General features: G+C 44.8%; 1 protein-coding gene across 2 annotated transcripts in view; it reads left to right on the top strand.

Moving 5' to 3' along the window:
* Nucleotides 1-23352, top strand: part of LOC112234274 (zinc finger CCHC domain-containing protein 2) — an 81014-nt gene that overhangs the window by 31188 nt on the left and 26474 nt on the right. For both annotated transcript variants that reach the window (XM_042298724.1, XM_042298723.1), the window contains exons 4-5: nt 15337-15408; nt 15696-15796. In XM_042298724.1, coding sequence (XP_042154658.1) covers nt 15337-15408; nt 15696-15796 — 173 coding nt within the window. The remainder of the gene's footprint in view (nt 1-15336; nt 15409-15695; nt 15797-23352) is intronic.

The raw sequence follows: 23352 nt of genomic DNA, 5'->3' as shown, positions 1-23352 counted from the left end.
GGCCAGGTCTTTGTTGCCAGTATTGACTTCATTACCTCAGCAGCTAGTGCCAGCGCAGGCCAGGCCAGGGTTGGTTGCTGTATTGACTTCATTACCTCAGCAGCTGGTGCCAGGGCAGGCCAGGCCAGGGTTGGTTGCCAGTATTGACTTCATTACCTCAGCAGCTGGTGCCAGCGCAGGCCAGGCCAGGGTTGGTTGCCAGTATTGACTTCATTACCTCAGCAGCTGGTGCCAGTGCAGGCCAGGCCAGGGTTGGTTGCCAGTATTGACTTCATTACCTCAGCAGCTGGTGCCAGTGCAGGCCAGGCCAGGGTTGGTTGCCAGTATTGACTTCATTACCTCAGCAGCTGGTGCCATGCCAGGGTTGGTTGCCAGTATTGACTTCATTACCTCAGCAGCTGGTGCCAGTGCAGGCCAGGCCAGGGTTGGTTGCCAGTATTGACTTCATTACCTCAGCAGCTGGTGCCAGGCCAGGGTTTGCCAGAGAGAGGGGGGAGCAGCAGGAAAGAGGTGCCCCGCTGGGGGATTTCCTTTGTCTAGCCCGCCTGCCTGAGCCCAACGTAGAACCCCCCTTGCCATGCTCTGATCCTTCATGTGATTCAGCCTCTAATGAGGGATGAGGAAACTGCTGCTGTGCTGTTTCTCACAGAGCAGGAAGCACACACTCACAGACACGTTATGATTCTGCCCATGGTGTTATCGGGAAATGTTGTTGTTAAAGGGAAATGTTTTTTAAAATGTCAGATTCATATTCATCGTCTCCAGCACCACCCCAACATCAACATACAGTTGATGTGAAAATGGAGAGTTCCTATGTTTTGTGGAGGGGAAAAATAGAGGAAGATACAGTGCCTTAGGAATGTTTTCAGACCTCTTAACTTTTTCCACATTTTGTTAGGTTACGGCCTTATTCTAAAATGTCTTAAATTGTTTTTTCCCTCATCAATCGAGATACAATAACCCATATTGACAAAGCAAAAAATATTTTTTTGACATTTTTGCTCATTTATAAATAACACAAAAAAATGAAGTCACATTTCCATAAGTATTCAGACCCTTTACTCAGGTCCTGAGCGCTCTGGAGCAGGTTTTTATCAAGGATCTCTCTGTACTTTGCTCTTATACAGTTGAAGTCAGAAGTTTACACACACCTTAACCAACTACATTTAAACTCAGTTTTTCACAGCTCCGACATTTAATCCTAGTAACAATTCCCTGTCTTAGGTCAGTTAGGATCACCACTTTATTTTAAGAATGTGAAATGTCAGAATAATAGTAGAGTGATTTATTTCAGCTTTTATTTCTTTCATCACATTCCCAGTGGGTCAGAAGTTTAGATACACTCAATTAGTGTGTGGTAGCATTGCCTTAAAATTGTTTAACTTGGGTCAAACGTTTCGGGTAGCCTTCCGCAAGCTTCCCACAATAAGTTAGATGAATTTTGGCCCATTCCTCCTGACAGAGCTTGTGTACCTGAGTCAGGTTTGTAGGCCTCCTTGCACATGCTTTTTCAGTTCTGCCCACAAATTTTCTAGAGGATTGAGGTCAGGGCTTTGTGATGGCCACTCCAATACCTTCACTTTGTTGTCCTTAAGCCATTTTGCCACAACTTTGGAAGTACGCTTGGGGTCATTGTCCATTTGGAAGACCCATTTGCGACCAAGCTTTAACTTTCTGACTGATGTCTTGAGATGTTGCTTCAATATATCCACATAATTCTCCTGCCTCAGGATGCCATCTATTTTGTGAAGTGCACCAGTCCCTCCTGCAGCAAAGCACCCCCACAACATGATGCTGCCACCCCCATGCTTCACGGATGGGATGGTGTTCTTCGGCTTGCAAGCCTCCTCCTTTTTCCTCCAAACAGAACGATGGTCATTATGGCCAAACAGTTATATTTTTGTTTCATCAGACCAGAGGACATTTCTCCAAAAAGTACGATATTTGTCCCCATGTGCAGTTGCAAACCGTAGTCTGGCTTTTTTATTGCGGTTTTGGAGCGTGGCTTCTTCCTTGTTGAGCGGCCTTTCAGGTTATGTCGATATAGGACTCGTTTTACTGTGGATATAGATTCTTTGTACCTGTTTCCTCCGGTATCGTCACAAGGTCATTTGATGTTGTTCTGGGATTGATTTGCACTTTTCGCACCAAAGTACGTTCATTTCTAGGAGACAGAACGCGTCCCCTTCCTGAGCGTTATGATGGCTCTGCGGTCCCATGGTGTTTATACTTGTGTACTATTGTTTGTACAGATGAACGTGGTACCTTCAGGAATTTGGAAATTGCTTCCAATGATGAACCAGACTAGTGGAGGTCTACAATTTTCTTCTGAGGTCTTGGCTGATTTCTTTTTATTTTCCCATGATGTCAAGCAAAGAGGCACTGAGTTTGAATGTAGGCCTTGAAATACATCCACAGGTACACCCCCAAAATTGGTACATCCCAAAAACTGCAAAATTGGCAAAAAAATACAATTTTAGAATAAACCTGTAGCAAAATGTGGAAAATGTCAAAGGGTCTGAATACTTTCCAAAGGCACTGTATGGGTTTCCAATGTCATTATCAACCAATTAGTAGACGATCAGTTGTCATGGCCGTCAAAAGAAGTGGACCAAAGTGCAGCGTGGTGCGCGTACATTTTCCTTTTTATTTCAAAATGTCGCCAACAAAACAACAAACGAAACAACAACCGTGAAGCTTACAGGGCATTAGTGCCACAAACAAAGTTAACTTCCCACCCTGAAAGGAGGGAAAAAGGGCTACCTAAGTATGGTTCCCAATCAGAGACAACGATAGACAGCTGTCCCTGATTGAGAACCATACCCGGCCAAAACATAGAAATACAAAATCTTAGAAAACAAAAACATAGAATGCCCACCCCAAATCACACCCTGGCCAAATCAAATAGAGACATAAAACGGCTGTCTAAGGTCAGGGCGTGACATCAGTAGGCATTTCGTAGGAAATGCCTCTTCATAATTGGTTAAAATCACACGATGCATGGGTTGGTGCCGGAGATTTCTAAAAAAAAAAAAAAAAAAAAAAAATTGCCAGAGCAAGGTAGTGTGTCATTGCTGTTGTGCATAAATGCCTCAACCAAATCAAATAAAATCAAATTTATATATATATAGCCCTTCGTACATCAGCTGATATCTCAAAGTGCTGTACAGAAACCCAGCCTAAAACCCCAAACAGCAAGCAATGCAGGTGTAGAAGCACGGTGGCTAGGAAAAACTCCCTAGAAAGGCCAAAACCTAGGAAGAAACCTAGAGAGGAACCAGGCTATGTGGAGTCCTCTTGCAGTCCTCTTCTGGCTGTGCCGGGTGGAGATTATAACAGAACATGGCCAAGATGTTCATTGTATAACCTGTCTCGTGTAACCTGTCTCGTATACCCTGTCTCGTATAACCTGTCTCGTATATCCTGTCTCGTATAACCTGTCTCGTATAACCTGTCTCGTATATCCTGTCTCGTATAACCTGTCTCGTATAACCTGTCTCGTGTAACCTGTCTCGTATAACCGGTCTCGTATAACCTGTCTCGTATAACCTGTCTCGTATAACCTGTCTCGTATATCCTGTCTCGTATAACCGGTCTCGTATAACCGGTCTCGTATAACCTGTCTCGTATATCCTGTCTCGTATATCCTGTCTCGTATAACCTGTCTCGTATATCCTGTCTCGTATAACCTGTCTCGTATATCCTGTCTCGTATAACCTGTCTCGTATATCCTGTCTCGTATAACCTGTCTCGCATATCCTGTCTCGCATATCCTGTCTCGCATAACCTGTCTCGTATATCCTGTCTCGTATATCCTGTCTCGTATATCCTGTCTCGACAGTCTTTTCTTTTTTAACTCCAGTGCTGACTTGTCTGCCTGCCAAAGTGACCTGGAAATTAGGAGTTTCATTTTGTTTGCCGAAATTAAATGCTTGGGTACATTTTGAGACTTATAATGTCTGTCTAGATGATTGCTTTCTTTAGTGTGAAATCAAATGTGACGTCTGGCGTCTACATGCCAGCTATCCAAAACAAGGGAAGACGAGGACAATCGAGGACAATAGTCCGAACCCAGCCTCGTATAAGTGTCTTGTAGTCATAAGTAATGTGTGTAATTTTGCTGCCCACCCAACCCCTGGCCAGGCCAGCTCTGATCTATGCTGCCCACCCAACCCCTGGCCAGGCAAGCTCTGATCTATGCTGCCCACCCAACCCCTGGCCAGGCCAGCTCTGATCTATGCTGCCCACCCAACCCCTGGCCAGGCCAGCTCTGATCTATGCTGCCCACCCAACCCCTGCCCAGGCCAGCTCTGATCTATGCTGCCCACCCAACCCCTGGCCCGGCCAGCTCTGATCTATGCTGCCCACCCATCCCCTGGCCAGGCCAGCTCTGATCTATGCTGCCCACCCATCCCCTGGCCCGGCCAGCTCTGATCTATGCTGCCCACCCATCCCCTGGCCAGGCCAGCTCTGATCTATGCTGCCCACCCATCCCCTGACCAGGCCAGCTCTGATCTATGCTGCCCACCCATCACCTGGCCCGGCCAGCACTGATCTATGCTGCCCACCCATCCCCTGGCCAGGCCAGCTCTTGTCTGTCCTGCCAACCCAGCCCCTGGACTATGTGAACCCATCCTCTGCCTGTGCTCTGTAACAGGCAGACTCACCCCTGTAATTTGGGGTGAAATAGCTGGTCTGGTTCTGGACTTGTAGCTGGTCTGGTTCTGGACTTGGAGCTTGTCTGGTTCTGGACTTGGAGCTGGTCTGGTTCTGGACGTGTAGCTGGTCTGGTTCTGGACTTGGAGCTGGTCTGGTTCTGGATGTGGAGCTGGCCTGGTTCTGGACTTGGAGCTGGTCTGGTTCTGGACTTGGAGCTGGTCTGGTTCTGGACTTGGAGCTGGTCTGGTTCTGGATGTGTAGCTGGCCTGGTTCTGGACTTGGAGCTGGTCTGGTTCTGGACTTGGAGCTGGTCTGGTTCTGGATGTGTAGCTGGTCTGGTTCTGGACGTGTAGCTGGCCTGGTTCTGGACTTGGAGCTGGTCTGGTTCTGGACGTGTAGCTGGTCTGGTTCTGGATGTGTAGCTGGCCTGGTTCTGGACTTGGAGCTGGTCTGGTTCTGGACTTGGAGCTGGTCTGGTTCTGGATGTGTAGCTGGTCTGGTTCTGGACTTGGCCCATGGACATGGCTGGTAAACTAAGTCAACTCAGTCAGAATACCCACTATACAACCTGGTTGAAAGGCAGTTAAACACATGGCTGGCTGGCTGGCAAGACCTGACACCTTGTAAGCCTGTGTACACACACCTGAGAGAAAGACTAACACTCACACACTGACACACACACACACACACACACACACACACACACACACACACACACACACACACACACACACACACACACACACACAATTACTCACTTACTCACTCATGCAGGGAAGGACTCAAACACGCACACACCCTCGCTTTGTACCTCTCACTTTCACTCTGTCCCTCTCACGCTTTCCCTCTCACTCTGTCCCTCTGTCCCTCTCACTCTGTCCCTCTCCCTCTCACTGTCCCTCTGTCCCTCTCACTCTGTCCCTCTGTCCCTCTCACTCTGTCCCTCTGTCCCTCTCACTCTGTCCCTCTCACTCTGTCCCTCTCACTCTGTCCCTTTCACTCTGTCCCTCTCACTGTGTCCCTCTCACTCTGTCCCTCTCACTCTGTCCCTCTCACTCTGTCCCTCTCACTGTGTCCCTCTCACTGTGTCCCTCTCACTCTGTCCCTCTCACTGTGTCCCTCTCACTCTGTCCCTCTCACTGTGTCCCTCTCACTCTGTCCCTCTCACTGTGTCCCTCTCACTGTGTCCCTCTCACTCTGTCCCTCTCACTCTGTCCCTCTCACTGTGTCCCTCTCACTCTGTCCCTCTCACTCTGTCCCTCTCACTCTGTCCCTCTGTCCCTCTCACTCTGTCCCTCTCACTCTGTCCCTCTCACTCTGTCCCTTTCCCTCTCACTCTGTCCCTCTCACTGTGTCCCTCTCACTCTGTCCCTCTCACTCTGTCCCTCTCACTCTGTCCCTCTCACTGTGTCCCTCTCACTCTGTCCCTCTCACTCTGTCCCTCTCACTCTGTCCCTCTCACTCTGTCCCTCTCACTGTGTCCCTCTCACTCTGTCCCTCTCACTCTGTCCCTCTCACTCTGTCCCTCTCACTCTGTCCCTCTCACTGTGTCCCTCTCACTGTGTCCCTCTCACTCTGTCCCTCTCACTGTGTCCCTCTCACTCTGTCCCTCTCACTGTGTCCCTCTCACTCTGTCCCTCTCACTCTGTCCCTCTCACTCTGTCCCTCTCACTCTGTCCCTCTCACTGTGTCCCTCTCACTCTGTCCCTCTCACTGTGTCCCTCTCACTCTGTCCCTCTCACTGTGTCCCTCTCACTCTGTCCCTCTCACTCTGTCCCTCTCACTCTGTCCCTCTCACTGTGTCCCTCTCACTCTGTCCCTCTCACTGTGTCCCTCTCACTCTGTCCCTCTCACTGTGTCCCTCTCACTCTGTCCCTCTCACTGTGTCCCTCTCACTCTGTCACTCTCACTCTAACATCCTATAGGCTTCTTTGTCTAAGAGTGAGTGAGAGGCAGAGTGATGTAACTGTCTATTCCTCTGTGCAAAGAGAGCAGGGCATCCACTCTGCGTTAGCAGCCAGACAGACAAAGAGGGACAACAGGCCTCTGCAAGACTGCACAGCCCAGGGCCCACACAGTGCCACACACACACATATACACACATTTACATACACACATACATACACAGCAGGGATTGAAAGAGAAGGATACAGAGGACTGAAAGCTTCAGTTTGGCCACTCTGTTTTTGAACGAGACAGTTCTATTCCATGTGTAGTGATTGCTGCCCTTTCCAGGCATGGCCTGTCGTGGGTCTCTCAGTGGGGTTTTGGGTAATATGTGCCATTGAGCAGACGCTTTTATCCAAAGCGACTTACAGTCATGCGTGCGTACATTTGTACGTTATGGGTGGTCCCAGGAATGATTCGATATCTAAGCTACTGTATCAACCAACAATGTATGAGTTCATGTCATCATACAGCATACAAGCATGACGTGAAATGCAATCAAGCATTTTATTTTTTTATATAAATAATAAAAGCTATCATTGAATAGTTAACGTTAACAATAAATTGGCCTAAACCAAAGCATTTCAAATTTATTCTACACATTTGACTTTCCCCGTACCCCCTGAGCAAGAATTTAGTTAGATACTACTGCACTGTTGGAGCTAGAAACACAAGCATTTAGTTAGATATTACTGCACTGTTGGAGCTAGAAACACCAGCATTTAGTTAGATATTACTGCACTGTTGGAGCTAGAAACACAAGCATTTAGTTAGATATTACTGCACTGTTGGAGCTAGAAACACAAGCATTTAGTTAGATACTACTGCACTGTTGGAGCTAGAAACACCAGCATTTAGTTAGATATTACTGCACTGTTGGAGCTGGAAACACAAGCATTTAGTTAGATACTACTGCACTGTTGGAGCTAGGAACACAAGCATTTAGTTAGATACTACTGCACTGTTGGAGCTAGAAACACAAGCATTTAGTTAGATATTACTGCACTGTTGGAGCTAGAAACACCAGCATTTAGTTAGATATTACTGCACTGTTGGAGCTAGAAACACAAGCATTTAGTTAGATACTACTGCACTGTTGGAGCTAGAAACACAAGCATTTAGTTAGATACTACTGTACTGTTGGAGCTAGAAACACAAGCATTTAGTTAGATACTACTGTTGGAGCTAGAAACACAAGCATTTAGTTAGATATTACTGCACTGTTGGAGCTAGAAACACAAGCATTTAGTTAGATACTACTGCACTGTTGGAGCTAGAAACACAAGCATTTAGTTAGATATTACTGCACTGTTGGAGCTAGAAACACAAGCATTTAGTTAGATACTACTGCACTGTTGGAGCTAGAAACACAAGCATTTAGTTAGATACTACTGTACTGTTGGAGCTAGGAACACAAGCATTTAGTTAGATACTACTGTTGGAGCTAGAAACACAAGCATTTAGTTAGATATTACTGCACTGTTGGAGCTAGAAACACAAGCATTTAGTTAGATACTACTGCACTGTTGGAGCTAGGAACACAAGCATTTAGTTAGATACTACTGCACTGTTGGAGCTAGAAACACAAGCATTTAGTTAGATACTACTGCACTGCTGGAGCTAGAAACACAAGCATTTAGTTAGATATTACTGTACTGTTGGAGCTAGGAACACAAGCATTTAGTTAGATATTACTGTTGGAGCTAGAAACACAAGCATTTAGTTAGATATTACTGTTGGAGCTAGAAACACAAGCATTTAGTTAGATATTACTGTTGGAGCTAGAAACACAGGCATTTAGTTAGATATTACTGTTGGAGCTAGAAACACAAGCATTTAGTTAGATATTACTGTTGGAGCTAGAAACACAAGCATTTAGTTAGATATTACTGCACTGTTGGAGCTAGAAACACAAGCATTTAGTTAGATACTACTGCACTGTTGGAGCTAGAAACACAAGCATTTAGTTAGATACTACTGCACTGTTGGAGCTAGAAACACAAGCATTTAGTTAGATACTACTGCACTGTTGGAGCTAGAAACACAAGCATTTAGTTAGATATTACTGTTGGAGCTGATATTACTGCACTGTTGGAGCTAGAAACACAAGCATTTAGTTAGATACTACTGTTGGAGCTAGGAACACAAGCATTTAGTTAGATACTACTACACTGTTGGAGCTAGGAACACAAGCATTTAGTTAGATACTACTGCACTGCTGGAGCTAGGAACACAAGCATTTAGTTAGATATTACTGTTGGAGCTAGAAACACAAGCATTTAGTTAGATATTACTGCACTGTTGGAGCTGGGAACACAAGCATTTAGTTAGATATTACATATTAAACCTTGTTTTTTCATCAAACAATGTGAATAACACCACAGGTTAATGAGAAGGGTGTGCTTGAAAGGATGCACATAACTCTGCAATGTTGGGTTGTATTGGAGAGTCTCAGTCTTAAATCATTTCCCACACACAGTCTGCGCCTGTATTTAGTTTTCATGCTAGTGAGGGCCAAGAATCCACTCTCACATAGGTACGTGGTTGCGAAGGGCATCAGTGTCTTAACAGTGCGATTTGCCAAGGCAGGATACTCGGAGCGCAGCCCAATCCAGAAATTTGGCAGTGGCTTTTGATTAAATAAAATTTTCACAGAACCGCTTGTTGCAATTTCGATGAGGCTCTCCTGTTCAGATATCGATAAGTGGACTGGAGGCAGGGCATGAAAGGGACAACGAATCCAGTTGTTTGTGTCGTCCGTTTCTGGAAGGTGCCTGCGTAATTGTGCACCCAAATCATTCAATGTTGGAAAGTCCTGTGTGTTGTCCTTGTTAATGCAGACAGAGAAGAGCTCCAACTTCTTAATCAGAGCCTTAATTTTGTCCCGCACATTGAATATAGTTGCAGAGAGTCCCTGTAATCCCAGATTCAGATCATTCAGGTGAGAAAAGACATCACCTAGAGAGGCCAGTCGTGTGAGAAACTCGTCATCATGCAAGCAGTCAGACAAGTGAAAATGTAAAGAACATTTCAATTTAAAAACAAACGTGTCAACACTTTTCCCCTTGATAACCAGCGCACTTCTGTATGTTGTAGAAGCGTTACACGGTCGCTGCTCATATCATTGCATTGTGCAGAACAACACATCTTGACCACCAAAGTCCATTTGATGTCACAAAGCTGTCCAGTACTTTAAAGATATCCGTTCCTGTTGTCCTGGTTTCCAGCGGTTTGCAGAAGAGGATGTCTTCCTTAATTGATCCGCCATAATCGTAACGGACATATACCAGGTGCTGTGCCAGGCCACCTTGTCTGTTGACTCATCCAGCTGTAACGCAGATAATTCACTGGCTTGTATGAGAAGCAGTAATTATCTCCTGCCATGTCACTGATGCGTTGTGAAACAGTGTTGTTTGATGAAGACATTGTCTCTATAGTTTTTTTGGGGCCTTTTCCCCCAGCATTGTCCCAGCCATATCCACGGCAGCACGAAGAATTAGGTGCTCCACTATAGTATGGGTCTTGCCTGTCCTAGCCACCTGGTAGCTCACCATATAAGACTCTTCTAGACCCTTGTTATTAATGGTATCTGTTTCTTTTATACGTCTTACTACTCAAAAGTCGTCTTTATTCCTGCTCCAAAAACTCCCTTATTATTCAGTGTCCTGTTTCGTTTCTAAATGTCTGAGCAAGAGTGAACGGTTAATGTGATTGGATGAGTAACGGTGAATGTGATTGGATGAGTATCGGTTAATGTGATTGGATGAGTAACGGTGAATGTGATTGGATGAGTATCGGTTAATGTGATTGGATGAATAACGGTTAATGTGATTGGATGAGTAACGGTGAATGTGATTGGATGAGTAACGGTTAATGTGATTGGATGAGTAACGGTAATGTGATTGGATGAGTAACGGTTAATGTGATTGGATGAGTATCGGTTAATGTGATTGGATGAGTAACGGTGAATGTGATTGGATGAGTAACGGATAATGTGATTGGATGAGTATCGGTTAATGTGATTGGATGAGTAACGGTTAATGTGATTGGATGAGTAACGGTTAATGTGATTGGATGAGTAACGGTTAATGTGATTGGATGAGTAATGGTTAATGTGATTGGATGAGTAACGGTTAATGTGATTGGATGAGTATCGGTTAATGTGATTGGATGAGTAACGGTGAATGTGATTGGATGAGTAACGGTTAATGTGATTGGATGAGTAACGGTGAATGTGATTGGATGAGTAACAGTGAATGTGATTGGATGAGTAACGGTGAATGTGATTGGATGTTAATTATTTGACTAGGCTTCCTGTATTTGGCATTGTGTTATTTCTCTGAACACTAGATGGTTTAATTTTATTTTTGGCAGTGAAACGAGGCTACTCGGGCGAGAGAGAAAACAAAACTCTCCCAAATGTATAGCCCTGTTGGAAAATATAAATGTACTGTTTGAAAATGTGAATCACATTTTTATTTGGTGTACCCCCAACGGCAATGTGTGTACCCCAGTTTGGGAATAGCTGTAACAGGGGCCTTGTCAATAGGTTTAGCTGTCATGCTTTAAAAAGTTAGTACCCTCAGAGCTTTTGATACCGACCACATTCCCAAGGCCACGTCTAGTAGTCGTCTAGCTGACTTTCGTCCCTTGACAACTCCGTATCACGTCCTCCCATTCCCAGAGAACACAGTCCTCTAACACGAGGCTTATGTAAATGTCTCTCTCTGTCTGTCTCTGTCCATCCTGACATTTAGGAGCACACAAATACATTTAGGAGCGCATAAAGACATTTAGGAGCACACAAAGACATTTAGGAGCGCATAAAGACATTTATGTCTTTCTCTGTCTCTCTCAGTCTCTCTCTGTCTCTCTCTCTCTCTCTCTCTCTGTCTCTCTCTGTCTCTCTCTGTCTCTCTCTGTCTGTCTCTCTGTCTGTCTCTCTGTCTCTCTCTCTCTCTCTCTCTGTTTCTCTCTGTCCATCCTGACATTTAGGAGCACACAAAGAGATTTAGGAGCACACAAAGACATTTAGGAGCACACATTTAGAAGTGCAGAAAGACATTTAGGAGCGCACAAAGACATTTAGGAGCACACAAATACATTTAGGAGAGCACAAAGATATTTAGAAGTTCACAGAGACATTTAGAAGTGCACAAAGACATTTAGGAGAGCACAAAGACATTTAGGAGCGCACAAAGACATTTAGGAGCACACAAATACATTTAGGAGAGCACAAAGACATTTAGAAGTGCACAGAGACATTTAGAAGTGCACAAAGACATTTAGGAGAGCACAAAGACATTTAGGAGCACACAAAGACATTTAGGAGCGCACAAAGACATATAAGAGCACAATGAAAGTATTTGAGGAAGTGTGTTTTTATGATAAGAAATAACAAAAAGTTCATGAGTAAAAGTTTTTTGGGGGTGGTCCATGCTCAGTAAAGTACAATGTACCCTCAAATATCTGAGCCACTTGGGTGACCTTACCGTGGTAACGGTGGGATTGGCATGTCTGTCCGTCCGTCTGTCTCTCGAGACGAGATTGTCTGACATCCCTTTGCTAGTAGCAGTTGAGAAAACCCAAACTACCGTTGAACAACAACCTAGCGTGTGAAGAGAAGATGTAAATAGCCAAGAAACACGAGGACAAAGTCACACTTCAGTAGACTTTTGGGTAAATTCGACCAACTTCTGTGCCTGTGCGCTTCTAAAACGGTATCTTTCAGCACATCCCTCACAGTGCGCCCCAGGTTTTATGGGGCTCTACCTTGTTCTTTGCATAGAAATAAGAAAGCGTTCATTTTTCTATGGTTATTTGTGTACTGTAGCTACCAGCAATGAAACAAGACTTGCTATAAATCACAACTCCCGCTTGTGCTTTTTCAGTTCACATATCTATTTTTCTATTTTTAGGAGTATATGCAAGTAAAATGGTTGTACTGTAGAGCCCTGAAAATTCACACACAGAGACAATGAAGGAGCGTCAGGCTCTCTCCTTCCTCCGCAGCTCACATAAATCACACTGACCACAGGTACCGGGAGGTGGGACAGACTGCAGACACTTTGTGACTGACAGGCTTCTGTCCTATCAGTGTTTCCCTGTCATCGCTCGCTTTGTGACTGCCATTGTGAGTCATTCCCCCTTCATCTGTTTATCCTGGATCACTCAGTTAGTCTTAGCTAGTCCTCCTGCTTAGTGCAGCAGCACAAGGAGATTGTCTTGTTATAGGTCTGTTTGTCTGTCTGTCTGTCTGTCTGTCTGTCTGTCTGTCTGTCTGTCTGTCTGTCTGTCTGTCTGTCTGTCTGTCTGCCTGTCTGTCTGTGTCTGTCTGTCTGTCTGTCTGTCTGTCTGTCTGTCTGTCTGTCTGTCTGTCTGTCTGTCTGTCTCTGTCTGTCTGTCTGTCTGTCTGTCTGTCTGTCTGTCTGTCTGTCTGTCTGTCTGTCTGTCTGTCTGTCTGTCTGTCTGTCTGTCTGTCTGTCTGTCTGTCTGTCTGTCTGTCTGTCTGTCTGTCTGTCTGTCTGTCTGTCTGTCTGTCTGTCTGTCTGTCTGTCTGTCTGTCTGTCTGTCTGTCTGTCTGTCTGTCTGTCTGTCTGTCTGTCTGTCTGTCTGTCTGTCTGTCTGTCTGTCTGTCTGTCTGTCTGTCTGTCTGTCTGCCTGTCTGTCACTCTTCCCTCAGACAGTTAGCCTAGATATGAATTGCTGTCCTTAGCCCTTCTGTAGCTTCCTCTAGCCTAAACCCCTGCTGTCAGAAAGGATATCTCTATGGCTGGCTGGGCCTCTGTGTTTTGGACTGTTTTATCATGTGACCTAATGACCCAGTCAGATCCGGTTGTAGTAGGCCAACGAACTGTTGAAGAAAAGTCCCTGAAACTCTCCCAAGAATACCATCGTAAATCCAAGTCATTAGGTTGGGAAAGCAGAAAACCGCGGGGCAGTACAAAAACACAAACAAGACTTTTACAACTGCAGGACTAAACACAAACAATATTTTTCTAAAGATCTGATTAAACCAAACAGTTTTCACAGCAGGGCAGACTAAAGAGCTTTTGTAGCATCTTGTTGTAGCGCTTGGCTGATATAATTCTTTATTATTGTCTTCTAGGGATAATCTTGATAATCTCTATTAACACCGATGGTGTATAAGCAGCAAAGCCAAGATGGTAGATTTGTAAATGTTGTTTGTTTGAGGAAAAACATTCCCATGGTGGGATTTTTGTTTCCCCTTCTTACTGTGTCCTTACCCAAAGTGTCTTTGTCCTTACCCAAAGTGTCTTTGTCCTTACCCAATGTGTCTTTGTCCTTACCCAAAGTGTCTTTGTCCATACCCAAAGTGTCTTTGTCCTTACCCAATGCGTGTCCTTACCCAATTCTTTGTCCTTACCCAAAGTGTCTTTGTCCTTGTGTCTTTGTCCTTACCCAATGTGTCTTTGTCCTTACCCAATGCGTCTTTGTCCTTAAATGTGTCTTTGTCCTTAACCAATGCGTATTTGTCCCAAATGTCTTTGTCCTTACCCAATGCGTCTTTGTCCTTACCCAATGCGTGTCTTTGTCCTTACCCAATGCGTCTTTGTCCTTACCCAATGCGTCTTTGTCCTTACCCAATGCGTCTTTGTCCTTACCCAATGCGTCTTTGTCCTTACCCACCCAATGCGTCTTTGTCCTTTGTCTTTGTCCTTACCCAATGCGTCTTTGTCCTTACCCAATGCGTCTTTGTCCTTACCCAATGCGTCTTTGTCCTTACCCAATGCGTCTTTGTCCTTACCCAATGCGTCTTTGTCCTTACCCAATGCGTCTTTGTCCTTACCCAATGCGTCTTTGTCCTTACCCAATGCGTCTTTGTCCTTACCCAATGCGTCTTTGTCCTTACCCAATGCGTCTTTGTCCTTACCCAATGCGTCTTTGTCCTTACCTTTGTCCTTAAATGCGTCTTTGTCCTTACCCAATGCGTCTTTGTCCTTACCCAATGCGTCTTTGTCCTTACCCAATGCGTCTTTGTCCTTACCCAATGCTTCTTTGTCCTTACCCAATGCGTCTTTGTCCTTACCCAATGCGTCTTTGTCCTTACCCAATGCGTCTTTGTCCTTACCCAATGCGTCTTTGTCCTTACCCAATGCGTCTTTGTCCTTACCCAATGTGTCTTTGTCCTTACCCAATGTGTCTTTGTCCTTACCCAATGCGTCTTTGTCCTTACCCAATGCGTCTTTGTCCTTACCCAATGTGTCTTTGTCCTTACCCAATGCGTCTTTGTCCTTACCCAATGCGTCTTTGTCCTTACCCAATGCGTCTTTGTCCTTACCCAATGTGTCTGTGTCCTTACCCAATGCGTCTTTGTCCTTTGTCTTTGTCCTTACCCAATGCCTTTGTCCTTACCCAATGCGTCTTTGTCCTTACCCAATGCGTCTTTGTCCTTACCCAATGCTTCTTTGTCCTTACCCAATGCGTCTTTGTCCTTTGTTTGTCCTTACCCAATGTCCTTACCCAATGCGTCTTTGTCCTTACCCAATGCGTCTTTGTCCTTACCCAATGCTTCTTTGTCCTTACCCAATGTGTCTTTGTCCTTAACCAATGCGTATTTGTCCTTATCCAATGCGTCTTTGTCCTTACCCAATGCGTCTTTGTCCTTACCCAATGCGTCTTTGTCCTTACCCAATGTCCCCTTCAATATCTGGTAACGTTAATATACATCCCTTGGATGACAGTGTAACATTTGATCTTGTCTTTCAGGTGAAGTGGTCTGACTTCTCATCCAGCAATGTCAGGAAAACACAGCTTGAACTGGAGAGCTTCTTGTTGAAGGTATTTTCCCTAACTACGTTTTATAAATGCTGCAAACTGCCAGCTATCCTTATTAACGTGCCAAAATTGACTGAATTGAAATGGAATTGAGCCCAAGTTCCCTGCATAGTATTGACAGGACGTTCACCCACTGATTATAAGCAGGGATAATGAACTAACTTTATGAGTTAATGAACCTAATGAATTGAATGTTGAACTGTTAAGGACATCTCCTAGCTCTGGTTTTAAAGGTGTTTGTTTGAATGGTGCTGTACATAACCTGTTAAAACTTAATCCCCGTCATGCAGCTTCCCAAGGAGCAGTCCACAGAGTCATTTGAGAAGGGCATCCTCCGGCTGCTCAACCAGGGAGACAAGTACGAGAGCAGGGGGGTGGAGAGGAACCTCAAGTGAGTTCTGCTTAGCGGCCTACCTGTTTGATTAATTGATTGATTGATTAATTGGTGGATTGATTTGATTGGGAAAATATATGCACTAAGTCGTACAATCCCGGAGACCCTGGGGATATGGGGATAACATGTTAAAGTGATTCCATTTATTTCCAATGTGGTCCATAAAGGCCTTGACTAGAGCCCATTAGGTAACATACTAGAGCCCATTAGGTAACATACTAGAGCCCATTAGATAACAGACTAGAGCCCATTAGATAACAGACTAGAGCACATTAGATAACAGACTAGAGCCCATTAGATAACAGACTAGAGCCCATTAGATAACATACTAGAACCCATTAGATAACAGACTAGAACCCATTAGATAACAGACTAGAACCCATTAGATTTCAGACTAGAACACATTAGATAACAGACTAGAACCCATTAGATTTCAGACTAGAACCCATTAATAACAGACTAGAATCCGTTAGATAACAGACTAGAGCCCATTAGATAACAGACTAAAACCCATTAGATTTCAGACTAGAACCCGTTAGATAACAGACTAGAACCCATTAGATAACAGACGAGAACCCATTAGTCAGTATCCACTGACTGACTGAGTCGGTGTGTGTGTTTGTTTGTTAGAGGTGTGTGCGTGTGTCTGTGCATGCATACTTTACTGTACTCTGACCAAGTGTCAGTCCTCTGACCAAGTGTCAATCCTCTGACCAAGTGTCAGTCCTCTGACCAAGTGTCAGTCCTCTGACCAAGTGTCAAACCTCTGACCAAGTGTCAGTCCTCTGACCAAGTGTCAGTCCTCTGACCAAGTGTCAGTCCTCTGACCAAGTGACAGTCCTCTGACCAAGTGACCTCTGACCAAGTGACAGTCCTCTGACCAAGTGACAGTCCTCTGACCAAGTGACAGTCCTCTGACCAAGTGACAGTCCTGAGGAAAGGACTCATTCTCCCTTTTCAAATAGGATGGAGCGTTTTGCATTAGAAGTTGTTTACCAATTACATTAAACTAATTTATTCTGTGCTAATAGGTCATGTGATGGCAATGCAGAGTTCAGAAACTATAATGCATATGGCATTCCTGATGTGAGAGAACAAACCACTTGAGTTTGAGTTTTTTGCCTTATGCTAATTTGACTCCATCTGTTCTCACCTACAGTAAGTAGGCTGATAGAAAATGATTTTGCTAAATTGACCCGCAATACCCCTAAACAAGCAGCTAATCTCAGTAATGATGAACAAAATGCTTTGAAGGAACTGAAAGACAATCTAGATATTGTGTTATGAAGCAGGGAACAATATAGGAGTGAGGTCTATGCTCAACTCTCTGGTACCTCTCCGTTACAACCCCACGGACAGAAAAGAAAAGGGATATAGATAGCTTCATTGATAACGCTCTTTCACAGGGTTGGATAACGGATACGAAGAAGGACTTTTCTCATTACACCACGGCCAGCCTGTCCAGTTTATATTGGCTTACCGAAACTACATAATAGTGTGTATAAACCTCCTTTCCGTCCCATGACGGCCTACACCCGGCCAAACCCGGACAATGCCGGGCCTATTGTGTGCCGCCCTATGGGACTCCCAATCACTGCCGGTTGCGAAACGACTTGGATTCAAACCAGGGTGTCTGTAGTGACGCCTCTAGCACTGAGATGCAGTGCCTTAGACCACTACGCCACTCGGGAGCCCCATGGGACCCTGGGAAGAGACCCTCCCAGTGAAGAGACCTGCATTTATGAAGTCCAGAAAACCCCATATTTCCAGAATGCCACTCTTTGGAAAATATCCATAGACAACATCCTACTGGGATTGGAACCGTACTAACTCTCTCATCTGAGTTCATTTCTTTAAATGAACTTCTCTGACACCAATCTCAAATTAACAGCAGAGAGAAGTCAGAAAGAAAATAGACTTCTTTGATCTCCACAAAAATAAAGAAAACCAGGTGGAGTCTACGATCTCCAGCAAGACACAGAGTAGAAGCACCACAATCACCACGGCACACCTTCAGCGGAACATACCGCTGGGTTCATTTGTAAGACTCTGATGTAACTGTAGTACAGACATAGATTTTGAGCGCAACGCTAATGGCATGCGCACCAGGTTCCTGCAACGCCGGGGTATGATAAGGGTGTCATTGAACAGGCCTCTATACCCGTGCTACAGAGACTGAATGTCAAAGCCTACTCACTGACTCTAATAGAAACCAGGACAAAATGGTCGCCACGTTTGTGTTTTTTTTTTTTTTCCCCACACGGATTACGGCCCATGTGCCGGTCGAGTCAAATCCATTTTAATGAAACCCTGGAACATCCCTCAAAATGGATCCACATCTACTAAAGTAGCATTTTTGTTTTCGCCGTGCGCACAATCGAGTTACGCACAGCGTGCAGCTACCCAAGAAGCGTGACATTTTGGCTCCCAGGCCCGCTCTGATGGAAATTACAAGTGTGGCCACTATGTACATTGTGACATCACCAGCAATACTACAGTTTTATACTACAGGTAAAGAATACGAAAATACAAAGCTTCATTAATTGCAGCACCACGAATGTCACGTATATGCTGAAAAGTAATCCGAAGGGCTACTTCCATTGGTCAAAACTAAACTAGCGTTGAAACTCTGCATTTCAGAACACAAGGCCCCTATTCGAAATATAAACACGGGCCTATGCTATTGCGCGCCACTGTATCTAATCCAACGTTGACTCACCTTCCTCCATGCGTTTACTAGCTAATAGAACACGTCCTGATGTCACCAAGAGGAGGTGACGTCATCCAGGTTTCACCAACAGGAGATGACATCGTACGTAAACTAGAACAAAGAGAGGCATTTTGCCTGTACTCCTTGGACACTTTTTTAAATTTTATTTATTTAACCAGGCAAGTCAGTTAAGAACAAATTCTTATTTTCATTGATGGCCTAGGAATAGTGGGTTAACTGCAATGTTCAGGGACAAAACAACAGATTTGTACCTTGTCAGCTCGGGGGTTTGAACTTGCAACCTTCCGGTTAAAGTCCAACGCTCTAACCACTAGGCTACCCTGCCTCCACTGTGGATCCTAAGGGGCTAAATTATGATTAATTTTTTTTCTCACTGTCCTCGTTTCTATAATGTTGTCGCCTTGATTTTTTGGGGGGTTCACAGATCCACAGACACCCAAATATCACCTATGTATATGTTGACATGGTCTATTGATTAACCAGACATTAACCCTCATTTGGCTGCCTTTCCTTCCTGTTCTCTGCTGCCAGTGACTGGAACAAATCTCAAAAATCGCTAAAGTTGGAGACTTGTATCTCCCTCACTAACTTTAAGCATCAGCTGTCAGAGCAGCTTACTGATCGCTGCAGCTGTACACAGCCCATCTGTAAATAGCCCACCCAATCTACCTACCTCATCCCCACATTGTTTTTATTTACTTTTCTGCTCTTTTGCACACCAGTATTTCTATTTCCACATCATCATCTGCTCATCTATCACTCGTGTTAATCTGCTAAATTGTAATTACTTCGCTACTATGGCCTATTTATTGCCTTACCTCTTCACTCCATTTGCACATACTGTATATAGACTTTTCTATTGTGTTATTGACTGTGTGTGTGTTTATTCCATGTGTAACTCTGTGTTCTCACCTAGCCTACCTGGTTAAATAAAGGTGTTCTCACCTAGCCTACCTGGTTAAATAAAGGTGTTCTCACCTAGCCTACCTGGTTAAATACAGGTGTTCTCACCTAGCCTACCTGATTAAATAAAGGTGTTCTCACCTAGCCTACCTGGTTAAATACAGGTGTTCTCACCTAGCCTACCTGGTTAAATACAGGTGTTCTCACCTAGCCTACCTGGTTAAATACAGGTGTTCTCACCTAGCCTACCTGGTTAAATAAAGGTGTTCTCACCTAGCCTACCTGGTTAAATAAAGGTGTTCTCACCTAGCCTACCTGGTTAAATAAAGGTGTTCTCACCTAGCCTACCTGGTTAAATAAAGGTGTTCTCACCTAGCCTACCTGGTTAAATAAAGGTGTTCTCACCTAGCCTACCTGGTTAAATAAAGGTGTTCTCACCTAGCCTACCTGGTTAAATAAAGGTGTTCTCACCTAGCCTACCTGGTTAAATACAGGTGTTCTCAACTAGCCTACCTGGTTAAATAAAAAAGACACACTACCACTTTGTGCTATAATTTACCTTGAAACATATAATTTTATCTCAATAAGCATCTAAGGTATTTATTAATTTAACTAGGCAAGTCAGTTAAGATCAAATTCTTATTTGCAATGACGGCCTGGGAACAGTAGGTTAACTGCCTTGTTCAGGGATAGAACTGCAGATTTTACGCTGTCAGCTCGGGGATTCGATCTAGCAACACTTTCAGGTTATTAGCCCAATGCTCTAACCACTAGGCTACCTGCTAGTATAAATAGGAGCTATGTGCAATGGCCAGGTCACTATGGAGGAAGACGACAGCTTGACGTTGAAACATCAGTCCACCATCCTGTACAATGGATTAAAATGAGCAGAAATCAATCTTTTTTTTGTTGTTGAGTTGTTCTCCTTTTTTTTACCTCGTCCTTTTGGAAGTCTTTCTTTCATTCTGGTGATTTTTTTTTGTCCTTGTTGTTAAGCTCCTTTCCTTTGTTTACTGAAGTAAGAAGAAGGCCCACCTGAACTCTGTGCTGTATGTACAATGACTTACTCTCTTGGTTACTGTGAGGTGCGGTGTCTTGTTGTCAGGACAACAGTGCCCCCTCCTGGAAACCACTTCTAGTCAGTATCGTTTTCCTGGAAAATGAAAGCTTAAAGTCTTTTATTTATTTCCTGCCCAATTTATTTATTTATTTATTTTTATTTCACCTTTATTTAACCAGGTAGGCTAGTTGAGAACACCTGTATTTAACCAGGTAGGCTAGTTGAGAACACCTTTATTTAACCAGGTAGGCTAGTTGAGAACACCTTTATTTAACCAGGTAGGCTAGTTGAGAACACCTTTATTTAACCAGGTAGGCTAGTTTATTTAACCAGGTAGGCTAGTTGAGAACACCTGTATTTAACCAGGTAGGCCAGTTGAGAACACCTTTATTTAACCAGGTAGGCTAGTTGAGAACACCTTTATTTAACCAGGTAGGCTAGTTGAGAACACCTGTATTTAACCAGGTAGGCTAGTTGAGAACACCTTTATTTAACCAGGTAGGCTAGTTGAGAACACCTGTATTTAACCAGGTAGGCTAGTTGAGAACACCTGTATTTAACCAGGTAGGCTAGTTGAGAACACCTTTATTTAACCAGGTAGGCTAGTTGAGAACACCTTTATTTAACCAGGTAGGCTAGTTGAGAACACCTTTATTTAACCAGGTAGGCTAGTTGAGAACACCTGTATTTAACCAGGTAGGCCAGTTGAGAACAAGTTCTCATTTACAACTGCGACCTGGTCAAGATAAAGCAAAGCAGTGTGACACAGACAACAACACAGAGTTACACATGGAGTAAACAATAAACACGCCAATAACACAAACAAGTCAATGACACAGTAGAAAAAAGAAAGTCTATATACAGTGTGTGCAAAAGGCATTTTATTTATCTGTTATTTTACCAGGTAAGAGAACACGTTCTCATTTGCAGCAACGACCTGGGGAATAGTTACAGGGGGATTAATGAGCCAATTGTAAACTGGGATTATTTGGTGACCATGATGGTTTGAGGGCCAGATTGGGAACTTAGCCAGGACACCAGGGTTAATACCCCTACAATAAGTGCCATGGGATCTTTAATGATCTCAGAGAGTCAGGACACCCATTTAACATCCCATCCGAAAGAGGGCAACCAACACAGGGCAGTGTCCAATGTGCCCAATCACTGCCCTGGGATAAAAACATTTAGACCAGAGGAAAGAGTGCCTCCTACTGGCCCTCCAACACCACTTCCAGCAGCATCTGGTCTCCCATCCAGGAACTGACCAGGACCAACCCTGCTTAGCTCCAGAATCAAACCAGCAGTGGTATGCAGGGGGATATGCTGCTGGCACAAGGTGGTAGGCAATAAATAGGCGATAGGAGTGAATAATTACAATTTAGCAGATTAACACTGGAGTGATAAATGATCAGATGATGATGTGCAGGTAGAGATACTGGTGTGCAAAATAGCAGAAAAATAAATCAAATAAAAACAGTATGGGGATGAGGTAGGTAGATTGGGTGGGCTATTTACAGATGGACTATGTACAGCTGCAGCGATCGGTTAGCTGCACAGATAGCTGATGTTTAAAGTTGGTGAGGGAAATAAAAGTCTCCAACTTCAGCGATTTTTGCGATTCGTTCCAGTCACTGGCAGTAGAGAAGTGGAAGGAAAGGCTGCCAAATAAGGTGTTGGCTTTAGGGATAATCAGTGAGATAAGTGCCAATAACTCTGCTCATAGATAACAAAAAACAAACCACACAAGTTTGAAGCATTTATCTTTTTGCAATGTAGGCCTATTCAAGAGCAATTCGATGTTTAGGTGATGATTGGATGAAATTAATGTCACAGTGTACCTGGTCAGTGAAACATTCACACTTTGGTTTCACATCCAAAGTACACGGCACTAGCCAGGCACTAGCCAGGCACTAGCCAGGCACTAGCCAGGCACTAGCCAGGCACTAGCCAGGCACTAGCCAGGCACTAGCCAGGCACTAGCCAGGCACTAGCCAGGCACTAGCCAGGGCACTAGCCAGGGCACTAGCCAGGGCACTAGGCAGGGCACTAGCCAGGGCACTAGGCAGGCACTAGCCAGGCACTAGGCAGGCACTAGGCAGGGACAAGCCAGGCACTAGGCAGGCACTAGGCAGGCACTAGGCAGGCACTAGCCAGGGCACTAGCCAGGGCACTAGGCAGGCACTAGCCAGGGCACTAGCCAGGGCACTAGGCAGGCACTAGCCAGGGCACTAGCCAGGGCACTAGGCAGGCACTAGGCAGGCACTAGGCAGGCACTAGCCAGGCACTAGGCAGGCACTAGCCAGGCACTAGGCAGGCACTAGCCAGGGCACTAGCCAGGGCACTAGCCAGGCACTAGCCAGGGCACTAGCCAGGGCACTAGGCAGGCACTAGGCAGGGGCACTAGCCAGGGCACTAGCCAGGGCACTAGCCAGGCACTAGCCAGGCACTAGCCAGGCACTAGGCAGGCGCTAGCCAGGGCACTAGCCAGGCACTAGGCAGGGGCTAGCCAGGCACTAGGCAGGCACTAGCCAGGCACTAGGCAGGGGCTAGCCAGGCACTAGGCAGGGGCTAGCCAGGCACTAGGCAGGGGCTAGGCAGTTGTGTCCAATATCTGAGCATATTGATGGAACTAGACAACCAGGCTACAGATGAAACACAGCCCTACAAGGACACTTTCATCCGCTAGCTAACATCAATTCAGCATTAGTTTGATCAGATGTCCTTATTACACTGATATTGCAAAGTTAACAGAATGTTTACTCTGGTGTTCTTCCCACTTGAAAGCAAATAGAAGAGATGAGATCGTTACCATTTGACCTTTGGGATTCCGCCGTGTTGCCTCGGCACGTTTTATCTCTC

The sequence above is a fragment of the Oncorhynchus tshawytscha genome, linkage group LG16, assembly GCF_018296145.1.
Source record: "Oncorhynchus tshawytscha isolate Ot180627B linkage group LG16, Otsh_v2.0, whole genome shotgun sequence".
Taxonomy (NCBI): Eukaryota; Metazoa; Chordata; class Actinopteri; order Salmoniformes; family Salmonidae; genus Oncorhynchus; species Oncorhynchus tshawytscha.
This window is presented reverse-complemented; position numbering and strand designations above follow the sequence as displayed.